Source organism: Salmo salar, chromosome 14, assembly GCF_965601325.2.
Source record: "Salmo salar chromosome 14, fSalSal1, whole genome shotgun sequence".
In the NCBI taxonomy this organism is placed as follows: Eukaryota; Metazoa; Chordata; class Actinopteri; order Salmoniformes; family Salmonidae; genus Salmo; species Salmo salar.
This window is the reverse complement of record NC_138304.1, coordinates 80,777,991-80,803,460: the sequence shown is the minus strand read 5'-3', so window position 1 is coordinate 80,803,460 and position 25,470 is coordinate 80,777,991. Positions and strand designations below refer to the sequence as shown.

Genomic DNA, 25,470 nt, shown 5'->3' with positions numbered 1-25,470 from the left:
CTTCCTACGGTGGCGGCTCTGGTGCGGGACGTGGACCCCGCTCCACCCTCGGCTTAGCCAACTTCGGTGGTGCCCCTGGCTGCGCCGGAGGACTGGCGGGCGACCCTGGCTGCGCCGGAGGACTGGCGGGCGACCCTGTCTGCGCCCGGCTGGCGGGCAACTCTGGCGGCTCCGGACTGGCGAGCGGCTCTGGTGGTTCCGGACTGGCGGGCGGCTCTGGCGGCTCTGGCCCAGGATTCACCAGGCTGGGGAGACATGCAGGAGGCCTGGCTCTGGGCGCAGGCACAGGACTCACCAGGCTGGGTAGACCCACAGGAGGCCTGGTCCGAGGAGGAGGCACAGGATGTACCAGGATGGGGAGACCCACTGGAGGCCTGGTCCTGGGAGGAGGCAAAGGATAGACCAGGCTGGAGAGACCCCCTGGAGGCCTGGTCCGTGGAGGAGGCACAGGATAGACCAGGCTGGAGAGACCCACTGGAGGCCTGATATGATATCCAGTGGAACAACCACTTTACCATAATGCATCTAAATCTTTAAAGGGGGGGGGGGGGGGTTAGAAGGATTACTTTATCCTATCCCAGGTATTCCTTAAAGAGGTGGGGTTTCAGGTGTCTCCGGAAGGTGGTGATTGACTCCGCTGTCCTGGCGTCGTGAGGGAGCTTGTTCCACCATTGGGGTGCCAGAGCAGCGAACAGTTTTGACTGGGCTGAGCGGGAACTGTGCTTCCTCAGAGGTAGGGGGGCCAGCAGGCCAGAGGTGGATGAACGCAGTGCCCTTGTTTGGGTGTAGGGCCTGATCAGAGCCTGAAGGTATGGAGGTGCCGTTCCCCTCACAGCTCCGTAGGCAAGCACCATGGTCTTGTAGCGGATGCGAGCTTCAACTGGAAGCCAGTGGAGAGAGCGGAGGAGTGGGGTGACGTGAGAGAACTTGGGAAGGTTGAACACCAGACGGGCTGCGGCGTTCTGGATGAGTTGTAGGGGTTTAATGGCACAGGCAGGGAGCCCAGCCAACAGCGAGTTGCAGTAATCCAGACGGGAGATGACAAGTGCCTGGATTAGGACCTGCCCCACTTCCTGTGTGAGGCAGGGTCGTACTCTGCGAATGTTGTAGAGCATGAACCTACAGGATCGGGTCACCGCCTTGATGTTAGTGGAGAACGACAGGGTGTTGTCCAGGATCATGCCAAGGTTCTTAGCACTCTGGGAGGAGGACACAAGGGAGTTGTCAACCGTGATGGCGAGATCATGGAACGGGCAGTCCTTCCCCGGGAGGAAGAGCAGCTCCGTCTTGCCGAGGTTCAGCTTGAGGTGGTGATCCGTCATCCACACTGATATGTCTGACAGACATATCAGGCGATTCGCCGCCTGGTTATCAGAAGGGGGAAAGAAGAAGATTAATTGTGTGTCGTCTGCATAGCAATGATAGGAGAGACCATGTGAGGATATGACAGAGCCAAGTGACTTGGTGTATAGCGAGAATAGGAGAGGGCCTAGAACAGAGCCCTGGGGGACACCAGTGGTGAGAGCGCGTGGTGCGGAGACAGATTCTCGCCACGCCACCTGGTAGGAGTGACCTGTCAGGTAGGACGCAATCCAAGCGTGGGCCGCGCCGGAGATGCCCAACTCGGAGAGGGTGGAGAGGAGGATCTGATGGTTCACAGTATCAAAGGCAGCAGATAGGTCTAGAAGGATGAGAGCAGAGGAGAGAGAGTTAGCTTTAGCAGTGTGGAGAGCCTCCGTGACACAGAGAAGAGCAGTCTCAGTTGAATGCCCAGTCTTGAAACCTGACTGATTAGGATCAAGAAGGTCATTCTGAGAGAGATAGCAGGAGAGCTGGCCAAGGACGGCACGTTCAAGAGTTTTGGAGAGAAAAGAAAGAAGGGATACTGGTCTGTAGTTGTTGACATCGGAGGGATCGAGTGTAGGTTTTTTCAGAAGGGGTGCAACTCTCGCTCTCTTGAAGACGGAAGGGACGTAGCCAGCGGTCAAGGATGAGTTGATGAGCGAGGTGAGGTAGGGGAGAAGGTCTCCGGAAATGGTCTGGAGAAGAGAGGAGGGGATAGGGTCAAGTGGGCAGGTTGTTGGGCGGCCGGCCGTCACAAGACGCGAGATTTCATCTGGAGAGAGAGGGGAGAAAGAGGTCAAAGCACAGGGTAGGGCAGTGTGAGCAGGACCAGCGGTGTCGTTTGACTTAGCAAACGAGGATCGGATATCGTCAACCTTCTTTTCAAAATGGTTGACGAAGTCATCCGCAGAGAGGGAGGAGGGGGGGGGAGGGGGAGGAGGATTCAGGAGGGAGGAGAAGGTAGCAAAGAGCTTCCTAGGGTTAGAGGCAGATGCTTGGAATTTAGAGTGGTAGAAAGTGGCTTTAGCAGCAGAGACAGAAGAGGAGAATGTAGAGAGGAGGGAGTGAAAGGATGCCAGGTCCGCAGGGAGTTTTCCTCCATTTCCGCTCGGCTGCCTGGAGCCCTGTTCTGTGAGCTCGTAGTGAGTCGTCGAGCCACGGAGCAGGAGGGGAGGACCGAGCCGGCCTGGAGGATAGGGGACAGAGAAAATCAAAGGATGCAGAAAGGGAGGAGAGGAGGGTTGAGGAGGCAGAATCAGGAGATAGGTTGGAGAAGGTTTGAGCAGAGGGAAGAGATGATAGGATGGAAGAGGAGAGAGTAGCGGGAGAGAGAGAGCGAAGGTTGGGACGGCGCAATACCATCCGAGTAGGGGCAGAGTGAGAAGTGTTGGATGAGAGCAAGAGGGAAAAGGATACAAGGTAGTGGTCGGAGATTTGGAGGGGAGTTGCAATGAGATTAGTGGAAGAACAGCATCTAGTAAAGATGAGGTCAAGCGTATTGCCTGCCTTGTGAGTAGGGGGGGAAGGTGAGAGGGTGAGGTCAAAAGAGGAGAGGAGTGGAAAGAAGGAGGCAGAGAGGAATGAGTCAAAGGTAGACGTGGGGAGGTTAAAGTCACCCAGAACTGTGAGAGGTGAGCCATCCTCAGGAACGGAACTTATCAAGGCTTCAAGCTCATTGATGAACTCTCCAAGGGAACCTGGAGGGCGATAAATGATAAGGATGTTAAGCTTGAAAGGGCTGGAAACTGTGACAGCATGGAATTCAAAGGAGGCGATAGACAGATGGGTCAGGGGAGAAAGAGAGAATGTCCACTTGGGAGAGATGAGGATTCCAGTGCCACCACCCCGCTGGCTCGATGCTCTAGGGGTATGCGAGAACACGTGGGCAGACGAAGAGAGAGCAGTAGGAGTAGCAGTGTTATCTGTGGTAATCCATGTTTCCGTCAGCGCCAGGAAGTCTAGGGACTGGAGGGTAGCATAGGCTGAGATGAACTCAGCCTTGTTGGCTGCAGACCGGCAGTTCCAGAGGCTGCCGGAGACCTGGAACTCCACGTGGGTCGTGCGCGCTGGGACCACCAGGTTAGAGTGGCAGCGGCCACGCGGTGCGAAGCGTTTGTATGGCCTGTGCAGAGGGGAGAGAACAGGGATAGACAGACACATAGTTGACAAGCTACAGAAGTGTTGTTTCTTGTATTATTGTCTCTTGTGTCTTTAGAGAACTGTTTCACTTTGATATCCTTTTTCTTCTGTCCTGATTTTCTCTTTCTTTTCTTCTGTTAACTAGATATTCTTTGTTGTTCTTCGTTAGCTAGCTAGCTTCTTCCAAAAGAGTCCCTAGCAACTGCTTAGCAACTGGTAAACAATTCAGCTAGCTAAGATAACTACAATTTTATGAATATTAGTTATTTTTCAAAAGCCTATCTTCTTTGTTTGTTGCTTGTTTTTTCTCCTATTCAGTCTTGCAGTTTTCTTTTGCTTTTTTCCGATGTACTTCACTCTAAAAACCATGTAAATTTCAATATTTGTAGGAGCTCATTTTTCAGCTGCTGCTGCTCAAATTGGAGTTCCGGAACATTTATAATGCAAACTGGTATTGTTCCTAAAGATTTGAAAATGTCCAAAGTTATTCCAGATAGTTTAGAAACTATCACCCAATATCTGTACTACCATGTTTTTCAAAAATCCTAGAAAAATTGGTGTTTAAGAGAATGTTGAAATATTTCAATCAACACTGTATTCTACATGAGAACCAATATGCATTTCGTAAAAACAACTCCACAGAGATGGATGGCTCTTTTGCAACTTGTAGATAAAGTCTTTGCAGCCCTGAACAACAATGAATACGCTCTTGTCATCTTTTTAGATTTATCCAAAGCGTTTCACAGGGTTGATCATGAACTATGACTTTCTAAATTGCATTATTACAGTTTTCATGATTATACATATAAACTCAGCCAAAAAAAGAAATGGCCCTTTTTCAGGACCCTGTCTTTCAAAGACAATTCGTAAAAATCCAAATAACTTCACAGATCTTCATTGTAAAGGGTTTAAACACTGTTTCCCTTGCTTATTAAATGAACCATAAACAATTAATGAACATGCACCTGTGGAACGGTCGTTAAGACACTAACAGCTTACAGACGGTAGGCAATTAAGGTCACAGTTATGAAAACTTAGGACACTAAAGAGGCCTTTCTAATGACTCTGGAAAAACACCAAAAGAAAGATGCCCAGGGTCCCTGCTCATCTGCGTGAACGTGCCTTAGGCATGCTGCAAGGAGGCATGCAGATGTGGCCAGGGCAATTCATTTCAATGTCCGTACTGTGAGACACCAAAGACAATGCTACAGGGAGACACGACGGACAGCTGATCGTCCTCACAGTGGCAGACCACGTGTAACAACACCTGCACAGGATCGGTACATCCGAACATCACACCTGCGGGACAGGTACAGGATGGCAACAACAACTACCTGAGTTACACCAGGAACGCACAATCGCTCCATCAGTGCCCAGACTATCCGCAATAGGCCGTGAGAGGCTGGACTGAGACATCACCGGCAACAACGTTGCCTATGGGCACAAACCCACTGACGGTGGAACAGACAGGACTAGCAAAAAGTGCTCTTCACTGACGAGTCGCGGTTTTGTCTCACCAGGGGTGATGGTTGGATTTGCGTTTATCGTTGAAGGAATGAACGTTACACCGAGGCCTGTACTCTGGAGCGGGATTGATTTGGAGGTGGAGGGTCCGTCATGGTCTGGGGCGGTGCGTCACACCATCATCGGACTGAGCTTGTTGTCATTGCAGGCAATCTCAACGCTGTGTGTTACAGGGAAGACATCCTCCTCCCTCATGTGGAAGCCTTCCTGCAGGTTCATCCTGACATGACCCTCCAGCATGACAATGCCACCAGCCATACTGCTTGTTCTGTGCGTGATTTCCTGTAAGACAGGAATGTCAATGTTCTGCCATGGCCAGCGAAGAGCCCGGATCTCAATCCCATTGAGCACGTCTGGGACCTGTTGGATCGGAGGGTGAGGGCTAGGGCCATTCCCCCCCAGAAATGTCTGGCAACTTGCAGGTGCCTTGGTGGAAGAGTGGGGTAACATCTCACAGCAAGAACTGGCAAATCTGGTGCAGTCCATGAGGAGGAGATGCACTGCAGCACTTAATGCAGCTGGTGGCCACACCAGATACTGACTGTTACTTTTCATTTTGACTCCCCCTTTGTTCAGGGACACATTATTCAATTTCTGTTAGTCACATGTCTGTGGAACTTGTTCAGTTTATGTCTCAGTTGTTGAATCTTATGTTCATACAAATATTTACACATGTTAATTAACCTCTTACATCTAGACGTTCCGCTAGCGGAACACCTGCTCCAATATCCAATGATAGGCGTGGCGCGAATTACAAATTCCTCAAAAATACAAAAACTTCAATTTTTCAAACATATGACTATTTCACAGCATTTTAAAGACAAGACTCTCCTTTATCTAACCACACTGTCCGATTTCAAAAAGGCTTTACAGCGAAAGCAAAACATTAGATTATGTCAGCAGAGTACCAAGCCAGAAATAATCAGACACCCATTTTTCAAGCTAGCATATAATGTCACAAAAACCCAGAAGACAGCTAAATGCAGCACTAACCTTTGATGATCTTCATCAGATGACACACCTAGGACATTATGTTATACAATACATGCATGTTTTGTTCAATCAAGTTCATATTTATATCAAAAAACAGCTTTTTACATTAGCATGTGACGTTCAGAACTAGCATACCCCCCGCAAACTTCCGGAGGAATTTGCTAACAATTTACTAAATTACGATAAACGTTAAACGATAAACGTTCACAAAAAGCATAACAATTATTTTAAGAATTATAGATACAGAACTCCTCTATGCACTCGATATGTCCGATTTTAAAATAGCTTTTTGGTGAAAGCACATTTTGCAATATTCTAAGTACATAGCCCAGCCATCACGGGCTAGCTATTTAGACACCCGGCAAGTTTAGCACTCACCAATATCAGATTTACTATTATAAAAGTTTGATTACCTTTTGTTGTCTTCGTCAGAATGCACTCCCAGGACTGCCACTTCAATAACAAATGTTGGGTTGGTCCAAAATAATCCATCGTTATATCCGAATAGCGACGTTTTGTTCGTGCGTCCCAGACACTATCCGAATGGTAAAGAAGGGTCGTGCGCATGGCGCAATTCGTGACAAAAAAATTCTAAATATTCCATTACCGTACTTCGAAGCATTTCAACCGCTGTTTAAAATCAATTTTTATGCCATTTTTCTCGTAGAAAAGCGATAATATTCCGACCGCGAATCTCCTTTTCGACAAACAGAGGAAAAAATCACAAAGACTGGGGCGGCCAGGTCACGCGCCTAAGCCCACAGTCCCTTGATCGGCCACTTGCTTGAGAAAGGCGATAATGTGTTTCAGCCTGGGGCTGGGATGACGACATTCTGTTTTTTCCCGGGCTCTGAGCGCCCGTGGAAGACGTAGGAAGTGTCACGTTAGAGCAGAGATCCTTTGTAAAAGATAGAGATGGCAAAGAAGTTCCAGAAATGGTCAGACAGGCCACTTCCTGTAAAGGAATCTCTCAGGTTTTGACCTGCCATTTGAGTTCTGTTATACTCACAGACACCATTCAAACAGTTTTAGAAACTTTAGGGTGTTTTCTATCCATATATAATAAGTATATGCATATTCTAGTTACTGGGTAGGATTAGTAACCAGATTAAATCGGGTACGTTTTTTATCCAGCCGTGAAAATACTGCCCCCTAGCCATAAGAGGTTAAGTTTGCTGAAAATAAACACAGTTTACAGTGAGAGGACGTTTCTTTGTTTAATTGGTTTTATAGTTATGATTATGGTAGAGAACAATGTGTTTATGCAGACGGCTGTGCATCTACCAGGGCCAAGATATCCTGTGGTGTGTCACAGGGTTTGTTAATTGGACCTTTGTTTTTCCTAATCTATAACAATGGCCTTGCTGCTGTCTTCTACCGTACTTTCCCTTCTCTTTGCTGATGATACCAACTTGATTTTATCACACCAGAATTTTGACTCACTAATTAATGAATCCAACTCAGGCATGGCCAAATTTTCTGAATGGTACCAGATAAACAAATGATCGAAATCCAACTTGTATTCACTAGTAAGAATAAGAAATATTGTAAAACATTTTTTTTTAAAAGCCACTAGATTCCTTAGAGTTCTAATTGATGAAAAGTTATCCCGGAAAGATCATATTCAACTTGCCTGTAGCAAAGTGATGAAATCATTTGGTATCATCAGAAAAAGTTGTGGTTTGGTTCATCAGGCTTGCTTCCTAACTGAAATCAAATCAAATCAAACTTTGTACACGCACCTTATACAACAAGTGTAGACTTTACCGTGAAATGCTTACTTACAAGCCCTTAACCAACAATGAAGTTCAAGAAGAAGAAAATATTTACCAAGTAGACTAAAATAAAAAGTAACACAATAAGAATAACAATAACGAGGGTATATACAGGGGACACCGGTACCGAGTTAGTGTGCGGGGGTACAGGCTAGTTGAGGTAATCTGTACATGGAGGTCAGGGTGAAGTGACTATGCATAGGTAACAAACAAACAGCGAACAGCAGTTTACAAAAGGGAGGGGGTGGCAATGTAAATTGTCCGGTGGAGATTTTATGAATTGTTCAGCAGTCATGGCTTGAGGGTAGAAGCTGTTGAGGAGCCTTTTGGTCAGCTCCGGTACCGCTCCGGTACCACTTGCCGTGCAGTAGCAGAGAAAACAGTCTATAAATTGGGTGAATGGAGTCTCTGACAATTTTATGGGCTTTCCTCTGACACCGCCTATTATGTAGGTCCTGGATGGCAGGAAGCTTGGCCCCAGTAATGTACTGGGCCGTTCGCACTACCCTCTGTAGCGCCTTATGGTCAGATGCCGAGTAGTTGCCATACCAGGCGGTGATGCAACCGGTCAGGATGCTCTCGATGGTGCAGCTGTAGAACCTTTTGAGGATCTGGGGACCCATGCCAAATCTTTTCAGTCTCCTGAGGGTCAAAAGGTGTTGTCGTGCCCTCTGTCATGCCCTCTGTCATGCCCTCTTCTGTCTGGGTATGTTTGGACCATGATAGTTCGTTGGTGATGTGGACACCAAGGAACTTGAAACTCTCGACCCGCTCCACTACAGCCTTGTCGATGTCAATGGGGGCCTGTTCGGCCCGCCTTTTCCTGTAGTCCACGATCAGTTCCTTAGTCTTGCTCACATTGAGGGAGAGGTTGTTGTCCTGGCACCACACTGCCAGTTCTCTGACCTCCTCCCTGTAGGCCGTCTCATCGTTGTCGGTGATCAGGCCTACCACTGTTGTGTTGTCAGCAAACTTAATGATGGTGTTGGAGTCATGTTTGACCACGCACTTGTGGGTGAACAGGGAATACAGGAGTCTGGGTTTCCCTTTGTAGTCCGTAATAGTTTTCAAGCCCTGCCACATCCGACGAGCGTCAGAGCCGGTGTAGTAGGATTCAATCTTAAGCCTGTATTGAAGCTTTGCTTGTTTGATAGTTCGTCTGAGGGCATAGCGGGATTTCTTATAAGCGTCCGGATTAGTCTCCCACTCCTTGAAAGCGGCAACTTTAGCTTTAAGCTCGATGCGGATGTTGCCTGTAATCCATGGCTTCTGGTTGGGATATATACGTGCAGTCACTGTGGGGACGACGTCATCGATGCATTTATTGATGAAGCCGATGACTGAGGTGGTGTATTCCTCAATGCCATTGGATGAATCGCGGAACATATTCCAGTCTGTGCTAGCAAAACAGTCCTGTAATGTAGCATCCGCGTCATCTGACCACTTCCGTATTGAGTGAGTCACTGGTTCTTCCTGTTTTAGTTTTTGCTTGTATGCAGCAATCAGGAGAATAGAATTATGGTCAGATTTGCGAAATTGAGGGCGGGGGAGAGCGTTGAATGCATCTCTGTGTGTGGAGTAAAGGTGGTCTAGAGTTTTTCCCCCCTGGTTGCACATGTGACATGCTGGTAAAAATTTGGTAAAACTGACTTAAGTTTGCCTGCATTAAAGTCCCTGGCCACTATGTGCGCCGATACTGGGTGAGCATCTTCTTCTTTGCTTATGGAGTTGGTTGAGTTGGTTGAGAGTGGTCTTAGTGCCAGCTTCGCTTTGTGTTGGTAAATAGACAGCTACGAATAATACAGATGAGAACTCTCTTGGTAGATAGTGTGGTCGACAGCTTATCAGAAGGTACTCTACCTCAGGCGAGCAATACCTCGAGACTTCTTTAATATTAGACATTGCGCACCAGCTGTTATTGACAAAAAGACACACACCCCCACCCCCCTTACCAGAGGTAGCATCTCTGTTCTGCCGGTGCATGGAAAATCCCGTTAGCTCTATATCGCACGTATCTTCATTCAGCCACGTCTCGGTGAAACATAAGATGTTATAGTTTTTAATGTCCCGTTGGTAGGATAATCTTAAAAGTAGGTCATCAATTTTATTTTCCAATGATTGCACGTTAGCAAGAAGAATGGAAGGCAATGGGAGTTTACTCGCTCGCCTCCGGATTCTCAGAAGTGTGCCCGATCTGCGGCCTCTTTTCCGGCGTCTTTTCTTCACGCAAAAGGCGTGGATCTGGGCCTGTTCCAGTGAAAGCAGGATATCCTTCTTTAAGGACTCTTTAAAAGTTAAAGTATCTTCCAGTCTATGGTAAGTAATCACTTTTCTGATGTCCAGAAGTTTTTTTTTCATAAGAGACGGTTGCAGCAACATTATGTACACAATAAGTTAAAAAATAAGTTACACAAAATGCAAAAAAAATAACAAAATAGCACAATTGGTTGGGAGAATGTAAAACGCCAGCCATGTTCTTCGGCGCCATCTTTGCAATATACTATAGTTCTATACTATAGTATATAGTATATGCTATAATATACCAATCTCTATACTGTTGTTTAATTTACTAATATATAATTTACTGTAATATTGTCTGGGCCAGTACATATGCCTCCTACCTACAGAAATGACTCATCGTACAAAATAAATTGTACGATGAGTTTGGCCTGGGTAGGCCCATAGTTAATAAGAATTTGTTCTTAACTGACTTGCCTAGTTAAATACATGTAAAATAAAAATAAATAAAAATAAAATCTACATTTGTTTAAGAAACTCAATATCTTGTCTATTTCCGACATTAATGTATGCCAATTATGCACTTTTATCTACAAATGCTCATACCTCCCAGAAAGTTTACTTAAACCCTTCAATGGATTCGTCCAGGTTAATTCTGAAATGCACCTATATAACACAAGACACTGCGTTAACCTTCACCTCCCCACTGCCGCAGCTCACATAGTCAATTCTCTATCAGATATAGAGGTAATATACTCTGGAGTTCTTATCTTCACATTGCCAAAACATCATCATCCATCAATAACTTCAAGCGAAGACTGGGGGTCAGTCTGATGAACCAAACTACTCAGTAATCTCCTCCATAGCCGAACTCTCACACACTCACATGCACACCTGCACTTAAACACATTTATTTTTTGTGATTACTGATCAATTTATTTCTGTTCTAACAAACTTTCTTTTTTTTTAACTTATGTATTGTATGTTGTTTTTTTGTGCTGTAGTTTTCATATAAGCCCTTTCATATAAGGCTTCCAACCATACCTGCACACCATGTTATTTTAGATTTTTATTTGTTTTTATCTGTATTGTCTTTCAGTTGTTTTCTTTGGGGCAAATAAATTATAAAATAAAAACAGAATGTTGTTATATCAACTAGGAATTCATCAAGAATTAATTGAAATATCAGGGATCAGACGAGGTAGATTATGATGTAGACTTCCTTTCCATGCCTGCTGAATGTCTCTATACTGTTGTTTTGTCTTCAAATCTTACTGATGTTGCCATTTTCAAACCTCACTTTGAAACCTGTTTACCAGTCTAATACGGCTATAATTAGATTCAATCAAGAAAAACTCTTTTTGATGTGATGATCAAATAAAATATGCATCCTCATTAATGCTTTTTCAATTCAGGTCACTGATATTCTTTGTACTCCAAGATGTCAAAACAAATGTACCAACTAATTGCATTGAATAGACTAATATTTAGGCTATATAGCATGGGTTGGGCGCTTGGGATTTTGGCTCTTTTGATGTATGTTCTAACGCCCTCTCCTTTCCCATTTTTTAGACTGTTAACGGTTAGCAAAACAACGTTTGTGTGTGGGCATAGCGATGTGATGAATGTTGACATTTCTAACAATTAGTCGACATTAACAACAGTAATTAAAGCCCAATGTTACACCCCCCCCCCCCCCCCCACCCCCCCACCCACCCCCCCAAACCGCTAGCAATTATGGTTCTATTATCAAAACAAGATAATAGGCGTTTCTTGTTAGTTTCTCAATCTCACTGTCTTGTCTCTACCTTCCTCCCACCATCCCCCCTCCCTCCCCTGTACCTTCCTCCCTCTCTCAGGAGCAGTATGTGTTTATCCACGATGCCATTCTGGAGGCCTGTCTGTGTGGAGAGACAGCTATACCAGTTATTGAGTTCGCTCTGACCTATAAGGAGATGCTGAGGGTTGACTCACAGAGCAACACCTCCCAGCTACGAGAGGAGTTCCAGGTAAGACTAGTAGGACGTTTTGTTTAGCAAACAGAAACGATCTGACTAGATAACAACTGGATTTTGACTTCTTTCCCATTACGTCTTGATGTCCTCGATATGTTTTGGTTGGAGTTGATGTTTATTCTAACAGTGGAACACATTTCACATAATAATGATGCTATTCTCTTACTGGTACTAATATTAATGCTGCACACTTAGATCCACTAACTCTCACCAAAACACTCGTCATGGCACAGTACAGTACCATGGCCTTAGCTGTATTCATGGTCTATTGCAGCAGTCTGAGATTGTAAATTGCATATTTCTGTATATTACAGTAATTCCTATTTCTGTATGAGATGACTTTAGTTCATCTGACTAGATGGATCGTCCTCCTTTTCCATTTTATTGACACAAATCATTAGTGACCTTTACCATGCATAATTACAGCTACTTATCTCTTTCAGACCGGGCTATTGAATACATTCATGATGGTTATTATAGTCCAATGAAATATCCTCACTGAAATCAGACATTTACAATGCATCCCAAATGGTACACTATTCCCTGTACAATGCACTAGTTTTGACCAGAGTCCTATTGCCCCTGGTCAAAAGTAGTACACTAAATAAGGAATAGGGTGACATTTCATTTCAGATTATAATTGAAACACATACTGTATCTGCAAGATGTAATCCTGATGCAATGTAAGTTAGTAATAATTATAATGCACCATTCATACAGTCAAACTTAATAGGGAGTTATTATTCAACACAATACACTGCAAGTTAAATAATCAGTTTCATTTCCCCTCCAATTTCAATTCCCAAAGCCTCATAATGTGCTTATTTATAATGCATGTGGTTTGCGATTAAATGTGTTTTTATCTTTTAAGCCCCTTCATAGATTTTGACTGATGCTAAATGTGTTTGAAAGTTTTAGCCAGATGATGATTAGACAGTTGTCTGTCTCTCTCTCTCTCTCTCGCTCTCTCTCTTTCTCTCACTCTCTCTCTGTTTGTTACTGTCTCTGTCTGTCTCTCGCTCTCGCTCTGCCTCTCTCTCCATTTGTTACTGTCTCTCCCTGTCTCTCTCTGTCTCTCTCTGTTTATCACTATCTCCCTGTCTCTCTCTGTTTATCACTATCTCCCTCTCTGTCTGTCTCCATCATCCTCTTCTACTTTGTCTGTGCTCCTTCATCTCACCCTGTCTCTCCATCCCTCCCTCTCTCCAGACGTTGAACTCTGTGACCCCTCACCTGGATGTGGAGGAGTGCAGCGTGTCCCTGTTGCCTAGGAACCGCGAGAAGAACCGTAGCATGGACGTCCTGCCTCCCGACCGCGCCCTGGCCTTCCTGGTTACCACCGAGGGCGTTGCCGAGGGGAACAGCTACATCAACGCTGCTCTCACCGACAGCTTTCACCGGCCCGCCGCCTTCGTGGTAACGCCACACCCGTTACCGGGAACCACGGCAGACTTCTGGAGGCTGGTCTATGACTATGGATGTACCTCAGTGGTGATGCTCAACCAGATCAACCAGTCCAACTCTGCCTGGGTGAGAAGAGGGGAGGTGAGGGGCTGAGGACGGAGGAAGGAAGGGGGGAGGGAATTGATGATACTGACTGACTGACTGACTGACTGACTGACTGACTGACTGACTGACTGACTGACTGACTGATTGACTGACTGACCGACCGACCGACCGAGCCCTGTGGCTATCAGGTACCGGTCAAATCGCTCATCCTCATACTCGATTGGTCAAAGCTATACTCTGACCAATCCCATGTCATAGCTATCTAAAGGTGATTGCACTAACTGTATGTCGCTCTGGATAAGAATGTCCTCTAAATGACTAAAATGTGAAAGTAATAGCATCCTGATTTATAGCCTTTGTGTAGATTAATTAATAGGATGATACATTTTTGCCTGCTTGTCAGGGCATTACCACATCCATATCATTCTGTTCTCACCCCATCTCTCCCTCATCTAGCATGTCACCTGTGTGTTGGCTCATGCTTGGGTTTGTCTGTGGCCTTCTTATCTTTCACTTGTCACTGTGTCATGGTGCTGGGTTGGCTAACGTTTACACCATTACTCTCATTTATAACTAGCTGTCTCTCTTGTCTACTCTCACTCCTTCTGTCATTCCCTCTCGCTATTTCTCCTCAACTCTCTCTCCTTCCTTGACCCTTTCTCTCCTCTCTTTCTTTCTCCTTCTCTTCTCTTCTCTTCTCTTCACTTGTTCTCCCTCCCTGTATCGTCTCTGTCCTGCTATCCTTCTCTGCCATGTCTTAATTACTCTCTTTTCCCCCACTCTCTCTCTCTCCCTCTCTCCCTCTCCCTTTCCCCCCATCTCCTCTGTCTTCTTTCTTTCTCATCCACCGCTCCCTCCTTCCCTTTCTCTCTCTACCAGTAGATTAACAGTGTACCCCAGTCATTTGTGCTACCTGTCTCTGTGTATAAATATTTATCTCTCCCTTTGCCCCCGTCACCTCGTTAACACCTCTCTGTCAACGTGACAGGACATTATCGCTACCTTGTTCCTCCCCTGGGCCTTCTGCCGCCCCCCTACCATCCCCTTCCCTCCCCCTTCCTGTCACATCTAACACTGTTAGCATGTTAACACTACCCTCCCCCGTGTTTCCATCCCTCCCTCCCCCTCTATTCCTCCTTCCCTTCCTGCTCCCTTCTCTGTCCCCCTCGCTGCCACAGCCATCACTGTCAGCAGTTTAACACTACACTCCCCAGTGTCTCAATCCCTCCGTTCCTCCCTTCGCCTGATGAGAGTCTTTGAAGCAGCTGCGACCTGTATTGACTAAAGACCTTGGCCCAGTCTGTGTGCTCTGTGCACCAATCCCTGATTGACTCCATGTGTATCTCTACCAGGCACTGCCGAGTTTTCCCCCACTGACCTCACTGCATTCATTTATAATGGGCTAATGTTAATGATTTAGAGTGATGAATTATTCAAAAGATGTGAAACACTGTAAAACTGTGTGTGTGTGTGTGTGTGTGTGTGTGTGTGTGTGTGTGTGTGTGTGTGTGTGTGTGTGTGTGTGTGTGTGTGTGTGTGTGTGTGTGTGTGTGTGTGTGTGTGTGTGTGTGTGTGTGTGTGTGTTTGGGCGTGTGCGTGCGTGAGTGCAGTGTTATGGGATTGATTGTACTCAGTGATGGTGTTTTCTGCTCATGCAATTAACAGTGCTGCTATGGGTTGGATAATTGTGGATCTGGCTAAATGTCTGTCTTGTCGATCCTCAGGTGTCTTGTTATTGACTTCAGCCGTCCTGCTCTGTGACACAATGATTTGATTTCACTCCTCCACCTCCATAGTCCGCTAATCACCTATTATCTTCCTTCTTTCTCTTCCTATTCTCTCTCCCTCTCTCTCTCTCTCTCTCTCTCTCTCTCTCTCTCTCTCTCTCTCTCTCTCTCTCTCACACTCAGCCGTGTCTACAGTACTGGCCAGAGCCTGGGCTGCAGCAGTTTGGACCAATGACAGTAGAGCTTCTGTCCATGATGGCTGATGATGACGTCATCATTCGTCTGTTCCGGGTTCAGAACATCATGCGGGTAGGTCGTGATCAATGATAGACTGGCTGTCAAAGTCCCTTTTTGCGCTCTGATAAGTTAAGGGACTACAGTTGAAAATCAACCTGCTGACTCACACAGAAAGTCTGACAGTTTAGTCATATCTCTTTCATTTTGTGAAGTTCTTTAAAACATATTTTTCCATAGTCTCTTCATGCGTATTTTGTAGAGAGCCTAATGGCCCCTTTTATCCTTTCATAGTCTGTCTACTGAACATGGGAGATGAGGCATGCATTAGTCACTGTACACTTTACAATTACTCTCAATGACCTAAAATGTCTTTTTGACAGTGTAATGATAAAATTATCAAATTATCAGCCTTTTCAATGCCTATGAAATCATTGTAGACGTGGCATTGTGGTCTTTTCTTTTGGAATGTGTGCGTGTGTGCGTGTGTATGCGTGTGTGTGTGTCTATGTCTGTGTGTGCTGTATTACTGTAGCTGTGTGCCTCTCTCCTAGCCGTTGACGACGTGTTGTCTTCGTGATTGTGACTACCATAATTTCCGGACTATTAAGCGCACCTGAATATAAGCCGCACCCACTGAATTAAAAAATATATATTATTTTGAACATAAATAAGCCGCACATGTCTATAAGCCGCAGGTGACTACCGGTACATTGAAACAAATTAACTTTACACAGGCTTTAACGAAACACGGCTTGTAACAAAAATAAATAGGCTTTAACGAAACACGGCTTGTAACAAAAATAAATAGGCTTTAACGAAACACGGCTTGTAACAAAAAATAAAAAATATGCAGTAAGCTTTAGTTGTCTTTTTGCACTAAGTCAATTCCTCACGCTGCTGTTTCCAACGTCTTATCATCGACTCATTAAGACCAAGCTCCCGTGCAGCAGCTCTATTTCCTTTTCCAACAGCCAGATCAGTCTCCTTCAACTTGAAAGCTGCATCATATGCATTTCCCCGTGTCTTTGCCATGATGAGGGTGACAAAATGACTACCGTAATCAGAATGATGGGAAGTTTGAGAGTGCTCGATTTAATCTAAACAGTAAACAAAAAAGTTGTTTGACCTTAACCCGTTCGGCAATTTCATTGGTCTAATGAAAGCTTCATGCCGCCAAAAAACTGAGCACGTCACAGAATGTGTGCGTCACAGAATGTGAAAGCGGGAAAAATCCATATATTAGCCGCGTCATTGTTTAAGCCGCGAGGTTCAAAGCCTGGGGAAAAAGTTGCGGCTTATAGTCCGGAATTTACGGTAGCTTAGTCTCACAGCGTTGATCAGACAGGCACTTCCCAACACCTCCCTTTGACCTACAGTAACATCCATCTTTCAACACCAGGTGCTCGTCTAGCAGCCTCTAGAAAAACAACCCCTCTTGTCAGCTAGTCTCCCTGCCTCTGTTTCCTTACCTCCCTCTCCTCACCCCCTGTCAGCAAGCCTCCCTGCCTCTGTTTCCCTACCTCCCCCTCCTCACCCCTGTCAGCTATCCTCCCTGCCTCTGATTCCCTACCTCCCCCTTCTCACCCCCTGTCAGCTAGCCTCCCTGCCTCTGCTTCCCTACCTCCCTCTCCTCACCCCTGTCAGCTATCCTCCCTGCCTCTGTTTCCCTACCTCCCCCTTCTCACCCCCTGTCAGCTATCCTCCCTGCCTCTGTTTCCCTACCTCCCCGTTCTCACCCCCTGTCAGCTATCATCCCTGCCGCTGTTTCCCTACCTCCCCCTTCTCACCCCTGTCAGCAATCCTCCCTGCCTCTGTTTCCCTACCTCCCCCTTCTCACCCCCTGTCAGCTAGCCTCCCTGCCTCTGTTTCCTTACCTCCCCCTTCTCACCCCCTGTCAGCTAGCCTCCCTACCGATGTCTCCCTACCTCCCCCTTCTCACCCCCTGTCAGCTAGCCTCCCTGCCTCTGTTTCCTTACCTCCCCCTTCTCACCCCCTGTCAGCTATCCTCCCTGCCGCTGTTTCCCTACCTCCCCCTTCTCACCCCTGTCAGCTATCCTCCCTATCTCTGTTTCCCTACCTCCCCGTTCTCACCCTCTGTCAGATAGCCTCCCTGCCTGTCTCCCTACCCCCCCCCCCCCTCGCCCCCTGTCAGCTATCCTCCCTGCCTCTGTTTCCCTACCTCCCCCTTCTCACCCCCTGTCAGCTAGCCTCCCTGCCTCTGTCTCCCTTCCTCCCCCTCCTCACCCCCTGTCAGCTAGCCTCCCTGCCTCTGTTTCCCAACCTCTCCCTCCTCACCCCCTTTCAGGTATTAGCGTCCCTAGTCCCTCTCCTTGCCTCTCCTTAGAGCCTCCCCCTGCCTCACCCTCATGTCATTCCGCTGTCACCTCTGTCAGAGCCCTGTCCCCCTCAGTGTCACCCCCAGTCTCCCCCACGGACGAGGGAGGAGGGGGAGGCAGCTGTCAAACAATCCCCACTGCCTTTTCACAGGATCCCACTGATCTTACCAATCAGAACTGTCCAGCAACAGGAACAGGAACAGGGAGGGAGGATGATGCACAGTTCCCCAGCAAGGTATTCTATATCACAGTAGAAAAACACGTTTAAGGGTGGCAGGTCGCCTAGTGGTTAGAGCGTTGGACCAGTAACACACCGGGTGAATAATCTGTTGATGCGCACTTAACCCACATTTCTCCAGGGTTGCTGTTGATAATGGCTGACCCTGGCCGTTATCCTACTCTAAGAGGACCTCTGAGGGAGTTGGAATATGCCAAAAAATACATTAACAATTCACAAATGCGTATTAACGTAGGACAAGTCACTGACTTTCTATAAGTATGGAGAAAGCCATCGATAACGTGACACCTTGTATTCCTATGTGAAGATTCAATAGTGCATTGAAGCCAAATTAAGTCAGTTAAGATGCGCCCCATGGAGACATAACATGAGCAGTTTGAGCTACTCCATGAAGGGATGTTGCAGCTCAGTGCTACACCCTGTCATTCAGTATCTCAAGTTGAAAGCCAACCGGGGTATTGCAGGCTGCCATTAGCAACTAAATTATCCTTGTACCTTCTTCTGTGTGCTATTTTAAAATAATTGGTTCAAGGAAATACATCTGGTGTATTAGAAGCAATGATTGGTACCATGATTGTATTCAAAACATGTTTTTATTTACACAAAGCTTGCCATTTTTCCATTCACTATAATGGGGGATCCTGTTTTCTGCAAACAATGCCTGCAGTACCATGGTCTGAAATTCTGGTTTGAAATTTTAAATTCTGTGGCTTCATTGAGTGTTGGCAGTCGTTCTTCCCTGGGACAAATATAAGCACCCACCAAATTATTATTATTATAAACACTAGACCACTACACTACTATACCAGAGACTGGAGTGATATGAGCCTCGGCCCCAAGGGAGATGGTGTCCTTCTGGGTTAGAGGTGTCCAGTCTAGGATGCTATACATGTCTGAAAGGTGTGGATAGTGTGCTGTGATGTGTTGTGTGTGTTCCTATCAAGGGCTTGACAAGTCTGTTATTTGGGATCTAACACAACATTATCGTTGTCCTCCCTTTCTCTCTTTGGCCCCCGCCCATCCAGCTCCAGGAAGGTCAGCTGGTGGTTCGTCATTTCCAGTTCCTGCGCTGGTCTCCATACCGTGACGTCCCAGACTCTAAGAAGGCTTTCCTCAGCCTCCTGGCCCAGGTCCACAACTGGCAGAGGGAGTGTGGAGAGGGACGTACCATCGTCCACTGTCTGTGAGTTCACCACTGTCCACCATTTTACTCATAAAATCTATATCATTCCGTAGGGAAGTTTTGTTTGCAGATAGGATACACTGAAACGATTCAAATGACCTGTGCACTGCGATTGATTTCAGCGAGCGTGATCTACGCAAACGTTGAGGATTTTCGTTTAAGAAGTTTTCTGCTGTGCGTTAGTTGGATTAATTCTCGGGCCATACTGACGCTATACAAACCATTTTTTATAGCACATTAAAGGCTTCATTGGCTCTTGTTGACTCCTGTTGTGAGCATACTGTTCAGAAAGCAGGTGGCAGTCATCTTTTGGGACATGTTACAGTTTTTGTCAATCGCGTACAAGCATTTATGGGAACAAAGTTGTCAATTTTCAAAACAGAGTTCATAAGACTCAGAACTCGGTGGCCTTTTGCAAAATAGTAAATACCTTCTCAAAACACAAATACAGAAAAACTCAATTATACTGTCAAAATAGATTCATCAAAAGAACATGGCTGGATGCAAAAAGATTAATGCAACCATACTAAAAGAGTCCAAGCAGACAAAACAGAAAACTCCCAGTATATCAATACATTTTCTTTGCAGTCACTAAATCATGATGATCAAAAATGGAAGTACAACTATCCAAAGGTGCAGAATTATGGGCAATTACTCTGCTTTTATGCATATTTCACCAAACAATTTCATACACATCAAATCAAAAATGATTCCTGATATATATTTTAATTGAAATAAGCACATTGTATGCAGGATCCATTCATCAGTATCATCACAATCCAATTCCATGTATTCAATACAAAGGCTGGTTTGAACATTGTTTTGTATACTTTCCGTTGGCCACAGAAACACAATCCACAATAGAAATAAAGAAAGGTGAATACAATGGAGGAACACAACTGATATGAATGTATAGGCCTCAATCCACACCAGAGCAAAGCTTAATTATGGAAGGTTACAATGTCGAAGATGATGACTTAGGAGTAGTGAGGCGTTACAAAGTAACGTGTTACAGTAATAACCTTTTTGCTGTAACGAGTAATATAACAGAGTTACTGTTCTAATTTGCAGAATAATATTCCAGTTACTGATCAAATAAATATATTGTTACTTTTAATTGTGATCATTATTCCCTCTCTGTTGGCGGAATATAAAAAAATCTACCCGCCCCAGATTCAAATATTTTCGTCCTCTCACTAAATTCCCGTTTACGCACGCAGGCACACCTACTAACTGCTTCAGCGTGGAAGTACTCCCATTACTTTGATTTGGCAGGACAAAATGGTAAGAATATAATTGTAAAATGTAAACTATGCCCAGGCGAAAACACCTTTCCACTGCTAGAAACATGACTTCCAGCACCTGCAAAGGCAACACACCAACACAAAACGTTTAGCGAAAGACCCGCAACACCTGACCATGGCTGCTGAAGGTGACTGTAGGCCTACCTCATTCAAACAACCAAGGCTTGATTTTAATCGTTCAGGAGGACCAGGGAGAGCTGAACAAGCTTGTAACTGGGTATGTATTAGAGGAAAGGCTGCTCTTATCCACGGTACAATCCCCCTATTTCAGACAGATACTTAGCAAAATACAGATGACAGTTTACATTGTGTGAAGGCGCGCAACAATTCGGGGTGTAACACAAAAGTAATATAATAAATATTGTAACTAATTACTTTCCTCAGGGAGTAACAAGTAAAGTCATTTGTTATTGTTGAAAGAAGTAAAAGGTAATATATAACTTTTTTTGAGTAACCACCCCGACACTGCTAATTACTTAGAAGTAACCCAACTTCATTCTCTGTATCTCTGCATGTCCTCAATAATGTAAATAATTATAGCAATTAGACAGTCCCCATTGCCTAGATATTTCCATATATTGTATATGGTGTGACACTGATGGGGTAGTTTAGAATTTTGATCAGTAGTATTTACTGATTGCCGGAAGCACACACACACATTTCTCTTCTGATGAAAACAATGTTATTTTCTATGAACAGAACACTTAACAGTGAATTCTGTATTCCCTGATGACGTTTGTATTTAAAGTTTTGTATTCCCTGATGGCATTTGTATTTAAAGTTTTGCGAAAGGTGGTCTAAGACATGCAAGTCATGTACAAAGGCAAGTAAATTATCAGAAGTCCTGTAAATATATTTTATCATTGCTGTTCTGCTAAATACGATTCCACACAGGTTAAAAAATTGCTTGTATGCGATTGAGAAAAACTGTAATCTGAGGTCACACCTTGCTTCAGTAGATTGTGTTATCATGTTGGTTCCGATCCCACTTGGTAGTTTAACAACTATCAAAATCACATGTTTGTGAACGATTACTTTCTACTCTTTAATGCACTGAGCCTGTCTGTGTGTAGTGATAAATGTGGCAGGATAAAACGTCAACCCCCAAGTGTTCACTACTACACTCCTCCTATTTACCAGAACACTTTTCATAATTACTATAAAAGGGATCCGCTCTAGGCTCTAGTTCCCCAGCCTCTTCTACACTTCAGCAACACTACATATCTCTATCCAGCCTGGATTGGTCTCTGGGGTTGACATGCTAACTTTGCGTCCCAAATGGCACCCTACGCCCTATATAGTTCACTATTTTTGGCCAGCCTTATGGGCCCTGGTCAAAAGTAGTGGACTACCATAGGGAATAGGGTGCAATTTGAGACGCACCCCTGTATTAGATTTACTTCCTTGTTTCTGGATTTAATGAGAAACATTCCTCAGATGCTAGTCTTCAAAGTTCTCCGCGTTGCTGTTTTTCTGATAGCCTCCTTGATCTGAGTCTCAGACTGAGCTGTGACATTTCACTTTACGGCTTCAGCCTCCGTATCTTCCCTGCATGCTAGAGACGTGACTCATATTGATGTCTGTGTCTGACTGTCTCTTTGTTTGTGTCAATGTCTGTGTTTGGGGCATGTGTCCGTGTGTCTGTCTGTACTGGGTTCTGCACCATATACCCTGGTTTCGCAATCTGACTTATTCTGACACATTTTGCAACACAGGCTACTCTCTCAGTGGTCACAAAATGTATACATAATGATTCATAAGCACTGACCCACGTGTCTGTTTCTCCCTGTGTGTGTAACAGAAACGGTGGCGGTAGGAGCGGTACGTTCTGCGCTTGTACCATGCTGCTAGAGATGATCCGTCATCACAGCGTGGTGGATGTCTTCTACGCTGCCAAAACGCTACGCAACTCCAAACCCAACATGGTGGAGACCATGGTAAGTAATAGCCTTGATTTAACCAGGAAGACCTTTTTTAGAAACTCTTTTGGTAGGGGGACCTAATATGGTGGACAGGAGCATGCATGTCTTAAGACTCAATTCAGTCAAACTTGCAGTGGTTTACAGTATTTACGCACTCAAATACAGATCACTGATTGATTGAATTCAAGCTTTCATCTATAGCAAAGTAGAGAAATGTTGACATCTGTGTTGTTTTCAGGAGCAGTACCGGTTCTGCTATGACCTGGCCTTGGAGTACCTGGACGCCTTGGACTGCCTGAGTGAGATAGAAGTGAGATAACACTGATCCCAGATCAGCTCAGGCTCAGGGGAGATGGTGGAGTCCTGGGCCTAGCCTGGATCTCAGCCTGGGTCCACATCATCTGGACCTCCCAGCCTGGTCCTAGCCTGAGTTTACAGCCTGGGCCTGAGTCTGGGTCCACACTGCTCTGCTTCTCTCTCTACACTTCTACATCTAGCACTGTATTTTCAGACCTGCTCAACCCCAGAAGGAGTGTAGGGATAGAGGCCTGGGCCTCAGTCTGCTGTCTTGGCCCAGTTCCGGCCTGGTCCACACCACTCCGTCTTGGGTCTCCCCTTGGGTCTACAGCCTTGGTCTAGCCTGGTTTCCGCTCTGCTCTGCTCCGCTTCCTTCTCTTCTCCTCTCCCAGGTCTGGGTGATTCAATGTATCTGCTGCCATAACTGACCTGGGCAAAAGAAAACAATGACAGCGAAAGAGAGGGAGACAGAGAGAGATGATGGGACATGCTCCTACCTTCAACCTGTTATATACTGTACTATTGTCCTTTCCCTTGCATTTGTATCCCTCTGTAAGTTACTATTTGTTCTGTGCCACATACTATCTGCCAAACCCAAGGAAGAGGACAAGGAAATGGGCAGGATCATTCTCTTCTCATTGGATGTTTTTCTGGTCACTTGACCACTGGTGGTATACTCAAAGGTCTCTGCAACTTCCTGCCTTATTTTACTATGTCAATGACAACAACAATTACAACAACAAAAAATACAAAGTAGAAGCTGAAGTTTAACAACAAGACAATGACATCACATACAACTGCAGCAAAAATAATATGTCAACTATTGGGTGATCTTGTGTATTTGTTTTGTAATACGTGCAATGATCTTGTAAATTATGCAATGATCTACTGTTGGTGAACATCCGATGTTGTTACTGTATGCTGGTGTTTTCTCTGGTGAGGCTGGAATGGCAGAGAATATGTTTACAAAGAGAATGGCACTGAATTTATGTTGGGTGCGTCTATCCTATGGTCATACTGTACAGAAAGGACCTATCTTGTTTATTATTTATTGTTTGTGTAAATAGATTGTTTTCCAGATGTTTATCGATGTTTGTCGTATTAACTCTGTGCCAATCCATTATCTTTGTGTTTATGAACAACATGGTCTCATTAGAATATGTCAAAATAGTGACTTTTAACCATTGTAGTTATATGCCACCCAGTTTGACATATTACTTTTATGTCACGTCTGGTGACATATTACATTTATGTTACTTCTGGAGGCATATTACTCCATATTTGTAATGAGATATGTCTATAAATGACATTGGAGTTATACAGTACTGTATGTCACCCAATTTGACATATTACTTATATGTAATTTCTGGTGACATATAGCTTTATATTTGTAATGAGTTATGTCTGCTATAAATGAGGACCACTTGAGAACCTGCATGCCAGTCAGTTGTTAGTGTTTCCATTGCAGTTTGTGACCCAGTCTGTTTCAGGGGACCGTCCCCACTGCTACCAGAGACTGGGGTTGCAAAATTCCCATAGCTTTCCCAAAATTCCCATAGCTTTCCCAAAATTCCCAGGTTTTCCTGAAATTCCCAGTTGGTGCATTGGCTGAATAATGAACCGAAAAGCAAAGAGGGAATCCTCTAACTGGGAATCTTACAACTGGGATTTTAGGAAAGCCTGGAACGTTTGGGGAAGTTACCCAATTTTGCAACCCTACACGAGAACCCCTATATTCAGAGAGACCAATGTAAAAAAAAAAAACATGATGTGTCTCTAGTTGTGGGAACAAAGGTGATCAGTTTGCCAAAACTAGTTGCTTTTTAAATTTGTATTTATTCATTCAATGTGTTTTATTTTCTAAAGAGTGTATAAATGAAAATAAATAAAGTATTACGATGTTGCTAATATCACATGATTCATGCATTTTCTAGGTAATGTTTTTATTTTGCGACACTTTTGCGACACGTGATTTTAGTCACACCTTTAGTCACACCCTTTCACGCAGGAAGCATCTTATAAGTATTTATGAGAGTGAATGTGATGACATTACACACACACACACACACACACACACACACACACACACACACACACACACACACACACACACACACACACACACACACACACACACACACACACACACACACACACACACACACACATATATAACTGTTACGACTTCCGCCAAAGTCGGTCCCTCTCCTTGTTCGGGCGGCGTTCGATGGTCGACGTCACCGGCCTTCTAGCCATCGCCGATCCACTTTTCATTTTCCATTTGTTTTGTCTTTGTTTTACACACCTGGTTTCAATTCCCCAATTACTTGTTCATTATTTAACCCTCTGTGCGTGATTGTTTTATGTATGTTCGGTCCGTATTTGTGGGCTCGGTATTACAACATGTTATTGGAATATTTGAGTAAAGTTACTTGTGTTACTCATCTCTGCTGTCCTGCGCCTGACTCCTCTACACCAGCTACACCCAGACCACTACAATAACCCCCCCATTCCCATTCCCAAACACACACACACACACACACTATTACAATGTGCTTGTTAAACAAGAACCCCGGGTATTTTCTGTTGACCTGTAGTTACATTTTTCCTTATCATTTAATGAAGTGCAGCGTTAATGGTCTGCTGTTATCATATGACCAGACTGACTGGCTGGTTCTGCTACAGAGCC

General features: G+C 44.9%; 1 protein-coding gene across 8 annotated transcripts in view; it reads left to right on the top strand.

The window, feature by feature from the left end:
• Positions 1-25,225, top strand: part of LOC106570261 (receptor-type tyrosine-protein phosphatase U) — a 326,028-nt gene extending 300,803 nt beyond the window's left edge. For 3 of the 8 annotated variants that reach the window (XM_014142381.3, XM_014142380.3, XM_014142377.3), the window contains 7 exons: positions 11,873-12,022; positions 13,238-13,573; positions 15,448-15,573; positions 17,989-18,072; positions 19,101-19,258; positions 22,364-22,499; positions 22,723-25,225. In XM_014142381.3, coding sequence (XP_013997856.1) covers positions 11,873-12,022; positions 13,238-13,573; positions 15,448-15,573; positions 17,989-18,072; positions 19,101-19,258; positions 22,364-22,499; positions 22,723-22,803 — 1,071 coding nt within the window. In that variant the 3' untranslated portion in view covers positions 22,804-25,225. The remainder of the gene's footprint in view (positions 1-11,872; positions 12,023-13,237; positions 13,574-15,447; positions 15,574-17,988; positions 18,073-19,100; positions 19,259-22,363; positions 22,500-22,722) is intronic. The other 5 variants (XM_014142386.3, XM_014142384.3, XM_014142383.3 and 2 more) reach the window with 3 other exon arrangements.
• Positions 25,226-25,470: the final 245 nt, after the last annotated feature.